This window comes from Dermacentor silvarum, chromosome 10 (assembly GCF_013339745.2).
Source record: "Dermacentor silvarum isolate Dsil-2018 chromosome 10, BIME_Dsil_1.4, whole genome shotgun sequence".
In the NCBI taxonomy this organism is placed as follows: Eukaryota; Metazoa; Arthropoda; class Arachnida; order Ixodida; family Ixodidae; genus Dermacentor; species Dermacentor silvarum.
Genome location: NC_051163.1, coordinates 76026861 through 76039330, shown reverse-complemented (window position 1 = coordinate 76039330; position 12470 = coordinate 76026861). Strand labels below are relative to the sequence as shown.

Here is a 12470-nt window from a genome sequence, read left to right as displayed (position 1 = left end):
TTGCCATTCTTCCAATTCTTCATGGTGTTTTTGTTTACATTCTTTGCAACCAATTTACTGTCTCTCTTTGTCTCAATATCTGTTTGATGACTCCTGGTAGTCGTTCAACAAAGAAGAAGACGATGATTTAATGGCATCCCCTTTGAAACGGGGTGGTCACAGCCACTTAGCCTGCATGATTTAATCAAGTATGCAATACATGTTTCTGATCTAGCATTTTTGTATACATCTTTTTAATCGTTTTTCCCCCTTCAAATTCTACCTTAATTGTACCGCTACCTATGTCTGTAAGAGATCCGGTCGTATTAATTTCCTCTCTGCTTTTTTTTCCACCAATACTATAACCGTCTCTTACTTATCTCGACTGCTGACCGGTTGACTTTTCTGCCCACGTTAAGCCCAAGCGCTTCTGGAAGGTGTACGTTACCTACGGTTCTCACCGGGTGTTTTTGTCCTTAGGAAACCGGCTCGAGCCTCAGATACTAAGTCACTGCCCTTTATGTTATCGTACAGATTTCCCCCTTCTAACTTCTTTCTTTTCAGTCTTGCAAATCTCCATAGTTTGGTTTGGTTTGGTTTGGTGCCTATAGAAATAGCAAGGTCCTTTTGGTTTCCGTTCTTTTAATCCAGTCTCTGTTTCTCTCACCTTCTTTCTGGTGACTCCTGGTTGTCTAATTACAGTTTCAGTTACCCTGTACTTGGTTGCCAACTTTCTTGACCTCTTCCTCTATAATCTGTCCACGATTTTCAAGTACACATACTTGTGCACTTTAGGCGTCCATTTATTTTCATCCATGTTCCTGAGTATTTATTCAAAACTAATTTTTCTCTGTGCTTCTCTGACTCGAAAAGAGGCGCAACCCATGTCACTCTACACTGCCTTATTTGTGGTTTTACCGTGGGCTTCCAAAGCCAACCGGCCTACTGATCTTTGGTTAACTACTGAACCCGACAATATATCCGAATTTAAGCATAGAATAGCATTTGCGAACGTTAGCGCTGGCACCGTTACTCCTTCCCAGATTCCACGCACCACCTTATACTTATTGTGGCCCCAAAGTGCTCTGTGTTTCATTATTGCTGCATTCCGCTTCCCTTTATTGTCAGATTATCTTGGTGGGTGCTTGTGACCAAACGTGCTGGGCATCTTGCGTCTTTGGAGACCTTCAAGGCCTGCATGCGCTGGCCGCGTTTACACGTAAGTACTGTGCCAGCACGGCGGTGCTAGTGAAGACGACGCTAGTCCACTTAGAAGCTATCGCAGTAATATTCGCAATTTCACCCAAAGGAAAAGTATTGAAAGCAATCGAAGTGAATAGTGAGGAGGTCAAGCTCCTCTCACGGTGCTCTCAAAATACGTGGATACGTATTGTCAGAGCATCGTGAGAGACTCGAGTACGTCTACGAGATGAGACCAACTGAATACTGTTCGCCTTTGTAAGCGCCCAGTACGGTAAATAGGCAGATGCGGTCGTGCTGGAACGCAGGGCGCTATGCGCGCTCTAGTGTGGCTGTGGATAAATTTAGCTTTACGTTGGTATTCTATATTCGTTTCACTCAAAGCAGAGTATGCACTACGGTGCGGTATGAATGGGGCTGCTCAGCAGGAACGACCATGCCAGCAGAGGAAGCTTCAGAACGGTGCCCTCGCTATGGCAGGGCTGATTGATCAGCGCGCGACGGTGCATCTACCTGGCTTCGTTATTTTTGCAGACAAGCGCTTTGCGCGCCCCCTGGAAGCCTCCTAATCATCCGCACACGGGCCGCGCATACGCTGTCGCTACCAGATGGCACGACGGTGAAAGAGCGTCTCGAGTTTCCGTGTAATGGCTATCGCGCTAAGCATATTTGTCTGCGTAATTGTATCTTGACTGCAATACTCGTATATTGTGATCATGCGGCCAAAAAGGAAAGTTTCGCTTTAAGATTTCAGCCTACGTTTTTCGAGCGCATTCTCGCTCGCAAATGCTACGTTTGGCACCTTGTAGAAACGTGACTAGGCAAGGAAGAAAGAAGACGAAGAACAGAAGCAACAAAATTCAGCCACAAGGGACGAGACCTAGTGCATCCTGCCCGATCATCAAGGGCACAAGGACACGAACTATCTGGCGAAGTGCACTCCCCCCTCTGGCGACTTAGGTATGGACGACGTTCAAAAACACGACGTAAGGACAGCCGGCGGCTACACTGCGAGTCCTCCAGCTACGAGCCATAAGGGCAGCGTTAGGCGTCGTAGAAAAGCCAGAGATTCGGACAACGCTGTGGCAGACGACGTGAAGGCACAGGAGTGTCTGCAATCACCCAGTGATTCGGACGACGTCACGGTAGACGACGCGAAGACAGCTGCGCGTCGCCAAGCCAGAAGCGATACGGACGTCATAACAGCACACGACGCGAAGGCAGCCGGTGGCTCTACGAGTCCTTCAACTACGACCGACGAGGACGGCGTCAGGAGTCCTCGAAAGGCCAGTGATTCGGACGACGCTGCGGAAGACGACGTGAAGACAGCTCGGCGATCGGACAGCGATTCGGAGGACGACGTCACGGTAGACAACGCGAAGACAAATACGCGACGCCAAGCCCGAAGCGATACGGACGTCGTTAGAGCACGCGGTGTGAAGGCAGCCGGGCGCACCGTCACGAGTCCGCCAGCGTTGAGCAACATGAACGTCATTACAGCGGATGACGTGAAGAAAGCTGGGACTGCCGTCACGGCTGCCGCAGCAGCCGCTGCCGTCGCAATGCGCCTAGCTGACCAGCGGGGAGTCGACGAGGCCGCGGCGCTGCGCGCAAGACAGTGCAATGCAGACCCTTGCGTTGTCTGCATCGTGGCGATCATCGGTTTACTCCTCGTCTACCGTCTGTTCCTAAGGTAGCCATTCGACTGACGTCGCAGCCGTCGGGGTATAAAGCAAGTGGTGCGGCCGCAGAACACGTCTGCGGAACACTCTAACCCTCGCGAACTGCGTTTGATTGACTAATAGTCACACTCGCTCTCCCTGTTGGTCAGACTTTTCTATATTACGCTCAGCCCGATTTGTGTGTAATGCCTCAGTGGTCCAGGAGAAATTGCAATGAAATCGTCATCCAAGTATTACCAAGGTTCTGGCCGTACGAATAAGCTGTCACACAATACGCAGCTATCGTTGCGTTTTATTCCCCTGCCCTTCGTATTCTGTGCAAACCTTAAACTATATATGATTCGCTGAGAAGAAGCAAACATTCTTAAGGTTGGGTGTTTATCAGGCTCACATTTGAGCTCTCGCACGTGGTCGCTGCATAGGACATGGTGTTTCAGTGATCTACACTCGCTGAATCACGTACCTAATACCAGTTACAATGGAATATAATGTACTAGTATTACACAAACAGAAATAGCGAAGTGGTCGTAAGACGAAATATTTTTCTAAGAAAATATACCGAAGAATGAATGTTATAGCCACTAGCACTTAAACACTGTATACAGCTAAACGCCATATTGCCACCATCGAAATGCGTCCTGTGCGAAGCGTGTGGCGTTTATGCAGCCGTGTTCATCTCTCGCGCTTCCTACTTAAGGTCCCTAGATAAAACGTGTACGCTTGTTTTATCTAGGGACCTTATTACTACTGATCATGCTGTGCCATCCAGCGGGCCCGCGGAAATCGCGCATAGCGCCAGTGTGAATATATGCAGAAAGGTCACAGTTTGGGCTAGTTCGTATTACATAGTCGAATGACCGCCTTCGGGAACATGCCAACAACGTATACGGAACAAAAAAAAAGACGTTTGTTTTTTTGGCTCTACATTGTAATAGTTGTGGTTTTACCCCAGTGTTTGAACGCACCACGGTAATTTATAAGCACAATGATGTGCGTGCTCGGGTTATAGTCGAAGCGGCTCAAGTGAAACGAGAGGAGTCCGTGTATGTCAGTAAACCTTCTGCGTCTTTATCAGAAAATGAACTGACTCTCTTGGAATAGGACGATTGATGCGATAGGCGTTCGCGGTGATCTGATTAGTCGTTAAGTGCTAACGCCCCACGTTTGGCGAAGGTCTTGCTTCCGCACTTGGCGGTTTTCTCCCCTCATCTTTTAATACTGCCTTTCTAGCAACGTATATAAACATCTTCGGTTTTCAGCATTAAACTCAGTTGGAAATAAGCGCATGTCTTTGTTTCTCGTCGTCCCGTCTTCGTTTGCGCTTTTAACTTAATAGACTACATGTATTCAGACTAGATTGTCTCAATAAACATGTCGCGGGTTCAATTCCGCCTAGCACCGGATACATTTTAAAGGATTGATTTGTGATTGAAGAGCCCCATGCACTTATCCAAAGACACAAACTCAGCGATGTCGATCTAAGTTGGCATCAAAAAGGTTCATTGAAGAGCCACAAATACCCAGCGACACATTCCCACTGAATCATGTTTGCGTCAAAGAGGTTCATTGAACGGCTACACATAGCCTGCGGCAGGTGCCCTGGCACCCAAGTTGGCATCAAAGAAACCAGTAAGACATACCTACGGTTGGTTTCGAACCACGTTCCCTCAGCACCGCAACTCGATGCTGTGACAACTAGTCATTAGACTATATATATATATATATATATATATATATATATATATATATATGTACATATTGAGCCAAAGTTGGCGGAAAAACGGTTAGAGACATAGACAGGTAGAGACATAGACCCGTTCCCTAAAAGTGCGCGAACTTTCCAACGAACGCTAATCGCATTACGAAGTAATTGGTAAAGGTATTCGGCACTCTTGACACTATAACATACACGACCTATAATATATAGTCATGCGCCTTCCGCTGCAGCGAAAAGCGCACGACTTGCGGGTTCGCGATCGTGTCCTGTTGCTGTTGGCGAGCGGCGTCCTGCTGCCGAGTCGCGTCGGCGAAGGTACGAGCGTTGTGCTCCGCCTCCGTAGTGCCCTGGGGCAGCCAGTTGAGTTGCGACGCGCTCAGCTTCAGGAATGCGAGTGGCAGAGCGCCGCAAGCGTGTAGCAGGCGTGACGAGGAGAGCATGGCAAAAGTCAGATCACGAAGGTAAAACAACGACGTTGAAACGACTGCTACGGCATCACGACAACGAGCACATAAATAGTGGCCCAAGCTGGTAGACAGCTTGGACCGCTGGGTCGGATAGATAGATAAATAGATAGATAGATAGATAGATAGATAGATAGATAGATAGATAGACAGATAGATAGATAGTAGACAGATAGATAGATAGACAGATAGATAGATGATAGATAGATAGATAGATAGATAGATAGATAGATAGATAGATAGATAGATAGATAGATAGATAGATAGATAGATAGATAGATAGATAGATTACTACAACGCATGGATTTGGAATTGTTTTGATGCATCTAAAACCTGCAATTCCGGCTTGTCGAAAATCATCGGGTCTCACTCAACAACGATGATGATAACAAGCACGCCAGATGGTGACGATATAGGCGTGGCAAGCAGAATGATATGCACCTAATAACTTAGCAGAATTGGCGCGCTTCTTCGCGTCACTGGTTTGTGAGTAACATGTGATCGGCTTCGAGGACAAACGGTGAATAGTTGCGATCGCCACTTTGTGGCGCCCGGTCAGCTGCATCTTTCACGGTAGTTAAGGAGAAAACACCATAAGCATGTTAAAATTGCACCACCATCATTAATTATCCGTGGCGTTGCACCATTTGCGAGTTTATTCGCGTGATGATAAGGTGAACAGCTGTCCATTCAGTTCCATTAGTCACGAAACAAAACGTTTGTGTATGGGTCCCTTTTAACGACAATGTTGATATTATTGCCATCTGAGGAGCATGTTTGTTTCGGAACATCTCTGTTTGGAAACGACTAGCTACTAAAACGTTAGGTATCCTTCTAAACTTGTATGTTAGAGTTTATTCCATCTGTCTCATTCAAGTACATTCGCGCTAAAGCCCCATTCAGATTTCTTGCAGAAATGCTTGCTTCGTTTCAATAGCATTTGAATACATAGGAGGTGATTCATTGGGCTTATTTGGCTCTTAACCTTGCTTTGAAAGTATTCTGCCCTGTTCGTCTTTACTTGTAACACCACATCCTAGAGGCCGCAACTGAGCAATTCCTCAGTGGCAATAGCGCTTTATTGAGGCGCAGACTGCCGTAAACGTTCTGTATAGTGGCGCGGCGTTGTTCTCTCTATATTACAGTTTCATGAGTACCGAATACTTTTACCAATTATATTGTAATGCGATTAGTGTTCTTTGGAAAGTTCACGCTGCCAAGACTTTGGGAAGTCTAGCTGCTACACAGAACATCAGTTGCTTCGCTTCATTGACAACCTCAGGTGCCAGAACAATATCGTTTATGGTTTCACACCTACTTACCTAGAAAAGTGGAGAAAATGCGATCGTCTTCGGTATAACACAACGCTCATTATGTACACCTAAACGAATGAAAATTAAATGGTAACCTAAATGAACCAAGGTGCCCCTTCACTAATTCCCGAGCAGGCAGTTTCACGCTCAGGTGGCTCATGAAACAGTAGTATGCTGTGCCAATAATCTTAGTCGAAAAAGGATGGTGACCGTCATGTGCAGTGCATCGAGGTAATGCATGCAGCAGTACGACGATACCTCCTTGCCTGTTCTTGCGCATGCCACATCAACCGATTAATCGCTAGTAAATCATTATTATAAAAATTGGAGAGCTAGACCTTCGCCGCACAAGGCACTACTGGTAACGAAATCATTTACAGCGCTTTCCCAGAGGGTACCGCAGTGCTACAGCCCAGGGGGGCCGAGCCCCTCCTTAAAAATGAAAGGGAACCCCCCCCCCCCCCCCCTTACTTTAAGCACTAAATTCTTCGGGTTTACCATCAGACCACATGCTTCAATGCGTGCATTAGAATGTGTTGTCTGTGGGTGTTCAAATAGCCGCCCCGTGGTCACATGCTCATTTGTTTCACCGTACAGAACAGGCACGTCTAACGGCAGCATTATGAATATATTATTCTGCAGTGTCATGCAGCGCACACGTTTTGAACGACACGCGTTTTAAGAATTGACGCGGTTACCCTGCATTTCCGATGCTGGTGCCAGAGGGGATTATTTGCCTGGGTTATTGTTGGAGATTTAATCCTCCTAGCCTTATGCTCTGTCATAGAAACTTTTTATAATGGCGACTGCCACGATACCCATATTTTAATTTCTAACGTCTTTTGAACTAAGTAGCCTGAACGTATGTGGGGACAGTGGAACTTAAAGGGTCGCTGCAAAAGAATTTCGATCGAGGAGGCATCGTTGAATACGTTTAATATTACCTCTTCATGCCTTTAATATTACCTTCTTCGCCTCCTCCGACCGAATTCTGGAATTTAAAAGTATGGCTGTTCGGGCTAGTTGGTTAGACACATCAGAGGAGGTCATAGCGCTAGAAGACATGGACTAGAACGAGACAACAGATCGAGCGCTAACTTTTAACAGAGCGTTTATTTCCCGAAACAAGCGCACTTGTAGGCCCGCACGCCGGAAAGGTCCAATCCCCGCACATGAAAACTGGCCTCGTCCAGGAATGCATATTCACTTGTAGTCAGAGCAGCGGAAGGGTAACTGATGCAGTTATCAGCGGCCCTCGCTATCAAAGTGGCTTCAACAAGTTCTCGCGTAACTTTATCTGCATTTATATACAAAACAGAACACTTATTGAACAAGGGTTTGCACCCACAATCACTGCAATGCACAGAAACATGATCATCCCGGTGTCGGTTCAATTTTTCTTTATGTTCTCTTAACCTATCATTCAGGCATCTCCCAGACTGCCCAATGTATACCTTCCCGCACGATAACGGAAGGCGATACACAACGTTCTTTACGCATAACACAAGAGGGGGCTGATGATTTTTTTTACAACCTCCACGTTCCTTGGCAAACGGATCTGCGGCACTGCATAAGCTGTGCAATTTCTGCGGGAGCGGAAAGTACTACATCTACTTTAACTTGTGAGAACGTGAGCCGGAAACAGGCACTGGCCAGCAGCTCCATACTCGTGCAACCTGCTCCTCCGGCGAAGAATCTCTGCAACAATGGTCTCATCTTGTGCTAAGGGGGCAACTTCGTGGCTGACATGTAGCAAGAATGTCTTCGCAATAAGGAGCACAAAGTGCAGTCAAAGTCTGCATTTGTTGTTGCATTAAATACTGACTGCTAAGCAACTATTTGGAACACTGTAAAGACAGTACACTACATACACAGTACGCTGCACCCAATATTTAACTTTTTCGTGACTGTAGAGCGGCACACACCGAGTGACCCAAGTTGGCATTAAAGGGATTCGTTGGAGGACTACCACAGACTGAGCGGCACATATGCAGTACTCCAAGTCAGCGTCAAAGAGTTCTAACAGCGGTACCTACCCAGTACCGCGTCTATACAGTGACCCACGTCGGCCTGAAAGAGGTTCATTGAAGAGCGGCATTGAAAAGGCGCGCAGAGGCGTTAGTGCACGAATTGAATTTCTCAATGTAAAATGAGCGAGAAAAATAGAAAACTGCGACTTAACACCAACTTACAGAGGTGATTGCGTCGGATTGTGATTTGAATATACGAAAAAGCATAATTCTCTTACGCGGAAACTCAAACACAAACCTCTTTTGCAGCATTTCTACCATTCGTCCAACGGCGCGCAGCGGTTGGTTCCTTGAAAAAACTCCATCCACATGGCGCTCACCTCCTCGGGAACGTGGCTGCCGCTTGGAGAAAAAATAAAGCTGCAGTTGGCCGGGAAGCCTGCCAAGCAGTCAGGGATCTTTGAATGCTATCGTGTGCCACCCTTAAGCCTGTTTCACATGCAAGGGATTGAGCGAATGGAGCGAACAGCGTCGCGGCGCTGCGAAGCTTCCCGCGAGGTTTCGTTTGACATGCATCGCCGCCGCGCATTTTCAATCGCTGCGAATATCGTCCTATGCGCAGGCTTTCCCCCACTAGTCCTCCACTGGCCACGTGAAGAGGCGGGCCGTCATTGATCCGGAAGAGGTGCTGCCGCGCTGCCAGCGCGATTAAATTCGAACTTGCTCGAACCTCACCGTTCCAACCATTAGTGCCGCCGCCGCAGCTCTAAACAGGGGCCGTATTCTGAAACGTTCGCCTAGGCGAAATCAGCATGCGCGCTGATTGGCTGGTTGAGCAAATTGAAATGACGTCGGGCTCAACCACCCAATCAGCTCATCTAATTTTGCTAAAACAGCCAATCGGCGCACGCCTGAAAGCGAAAAAAGAAATTTCGCCTAGGCGAACGTTTCAGAATACGGCCCCAGGTTTCTGCACTGCGGCGGCAGGAATCGTGCGCTTTTTCGCTTGCATGTGAAACAGCCTCTAAAGGCCAACCTTAAGCGTCCTCCAATTTTTTTAAAGGTTGTGCCTAGTATCATATCCAACCAATCTGCTTTGCCGGCAGCCACTTCATGCTTACTTCTACTCGCGATTACGGGAGGGCCAGCATTTTTTCGTTACCTTTTAGGGTACATTTGAGGCACGCTCACCGCGCCTGGCGTTGTGCAATAGTTAACGAAAAGCAGCTCGGCCGTGGTGACAAGGTTAGTTTGGCGTGTACTGAACCTTAGTGGGACAAGTTTGTGACGCTTTTTATGGCCCCGCAACAACATATAACTTCTTTCGGTACTCACGAGTTTGTCGAAAGCACGACGAGCGATTGCAAAGAGTAATGACACTGGAGAGTGTTGCTTGCACCGGCAGAAAGAGCAAACGATAAGGCTTGAGGAGCTCCAAAACCAGGAACTTGTAACTCGACAATTTCCTCTTCCGGACGTCTGAAAACAGGCTTTTCACCCATGCATTTGTCTTGAGTGCGAGTAGGAGGCATTCTGAGAGCGTCTAGCATGGTCTGGCTGGGAGCCTCTGTTGGGGCCATCTCTGTGTACGTAGCGTAGCACCAAATCGGCTGAGGCCAAGTAGTTTTGGAAACGCGCAGTCGCCCGTGTATTCGTTCTGTTAAAGTGCAGGAAATAATGCTCGGGGATCTTGGAAATCAGATGTTTTCTTCATATTTTATGGTGTTGTTTGGGATGAGTCGGGTATTTTCTACTACCCTTAGAAAAAGCGAATTGCTTGTGTTTGTAATGCTGCCCATTAACCACTTTCGCATGTTTCGACTCTACATGCAGTATTCCTATAATGTCTAAATACCAAAATGACACAAGCTTGTAATTCATTTCTTTTAGGTGATCCCGTCCGGTGGAGCTTCGTAAGGAAACTACTGCTGCCTACTAGGTGCCGCAAGGTTGGATGAATGCACAGAAAGCCCAGAACAGGCACTTATATAGAGCAATAGAAGCGTTTCCTCATTTCACAAGGCGTCTTGCGTCTACTTTATAATTATAAGTTGCACGTGGCACAGATTCGATGCAGGCTTGTGAAGATCGTTCGCAATAATTTCTACTAAATAACGAAAAGATTCCGCACCAAGACCACTCACAGTTGAGCAGTAGAAGCAAGAAAATGCCGCGCGCCGATCGGCGCAGGCGGCGTAATGTGTGCCAGTTATAGCGTTGAAAACGCGCGCGCCCAGAAACCAAAGCGGAAGTGTGTTTCACGTATTAATGCCGACAGCTTGGTGCGCTGCTGTCAATTCGGCGCAGGGCTCTATGGGAGTATCCGCTCCTGCTGAATTTTTTTCTCTTTGATAGTGTATTAGAACCTAAGCATTCTTTGCCACCGGGAAGCCCATGGTTAGACGCGCGTAAGCTAGGAAAAGCAAGTAAGAAAAAGAGCATACAACAATTTCCGTGAATCACATTCTAATAACATGTCCCGCTCTGAAGAGAGAAAGCCAAAAGTACGTTCACGAATTTTACAAAACACTAACACCACTGCATCGCGCTTTGATCATAGCTGATAACGCGCTTGTAACCCCGGACGATGTTAAATTTTTACACGCAACGGGTTTCTTGAACAAACTGTGATAATCATTTGGCTGTTCTGCAGTTGACTACAAAATCCCACCTTGTGGTTCGGCACATCATAGCTTCAGTTGCTTTTGCGACAAAAAAAAAAACTACATAACTAACTGAATTATTCCCTTAGAGTTGGACAAAACTTTGTGAATCTTGACAACTTTTAATCTGTTTATGAGGTAATTACGTATGAGCGTTAATGTCAGGCCTGACATGTCACGAGGTTTTAGTTCTGTAAAAGGATTGATGCAGTTAACTGTGTGAAAAGCTTGCGCAACAGAATGTGACTTTTCGCCGGGTTGTCAATTGCATTCTGCCAGAGGATCAGTAATCTTTCAATCCTCCATTGTCTCTCTCTCATTGACTTTTCCTTTTTATGGAAAAGATAAAGGAGAAAGAAAAATTGACATTAGATTTGTTATTGGACTACTATCATAATAGAAGAGAAGACACATCCTACATTACTGCATTTGCAATGACGCGACGTTGAAGCCTATTAGATTGAAGATCATTGAAGATCACGGTTTTCGACGTTTATGTGCTGCAGGCACCGGATGAACTCGGTGCTTACCATAGAAATTGGACACTGGTTTAAGAAGTCTTTTAATATGCAATAACATGGCTAAACGTTGGGAGTAGACGGAATGTTTATATTGAGAACAAAAAATAAAGAAGTGTCCTTGTTTACACCCCGCCATAGAAAACAGACATTCTGCTTGGTCCACACGGACATGTACGCTAAAGACGTGACAAGTTTGCACGTGCTACAAATCAAATAATAACTACTACTTGCTCATAATTATTCCCAATAGGGGGTATCATAACTGTGACAATGGAGGAGTCGGCGCTGCGTTGTGATAGTTCTCGCTGATAATGCGTGGCTCGCGTCAGAAGCCACGGTTTTTACGTAGCATTGAAAACGCTGTCAAAGTCTTTTGAACATTGGTACCATTTAGCCAGAAGTCTAATTTCACGTTTCAAACACACACAGTTCCTGCAAGAATGACACACGTTGGACACACATTAGTACCTTGCGCGCACTACGTTGCGCGCACTGCGCACTGCGATTAGAATGCGGTACAACCACGCACGGACGCTGCTAGACCGCCGATGACAGCAACGGCAAAGGGAGGGGGCATCATGCTTTGGCCTAGCCGTTACCGATGATGTAGCAGAGACTTTCACACTGTTCCTTGGTGGTGAACGTGTTAAGGCTGTTGTGGCACCGGTGGTGGTTGTACGTTAGATCGAGGTTCTCGATGCAAGCTCCCTTTCTGTGCAACTCGCTGGTGTAGATGTAGGGATACTTCATTTCGGTGGCGTCGCAGGCCCTTTCTTCGCTAGGCCGCTGGCAGTCAGGTCCCTGCGCAGCACCCGGGGTGCGGCACTTGACCTCGCACTCGGCCTGCGTAAACGACATGGAGGGGCCTTTTATTACCAGGTAAGTTTGAATGCGCGCTTATGGGAGTACATCCTAAGGAGTACATCGAATAGATCAGTAACTTCTCGACACAGCGAAAACA

General features: G+C 46.8%; 1 protein-coding gene across 1 annotated transcript; it reads left to right on the top strand.

Annotated features, from left to right (window-relative positions):
* Window positions 1-2141: 2141 nt before the first annotated feature.
* Window positions 2142-2876, top strand: LOC125941046 (clumping factor A-like). The gene has a single exon (XM_049657960.1). It carries the CDS (start codon window positions 2142-2144, stop codon window positions 2874-2876), a length of 735 nt encoding a protein of 244 aa, XP_049513917.1.
* Window positions 2877-12470: the final 9594 nt, after the last annotated feature.

Bases quoted from the DNA above. Each gene is read 5' to 3' on its own strand.
- LOC125941046 (XM_049657960.1), top strand. From the start codon at position 2,142: ATGGACGACGTTCAAAAACACGACGTAAGGACAGCCGGCGGCTACACT.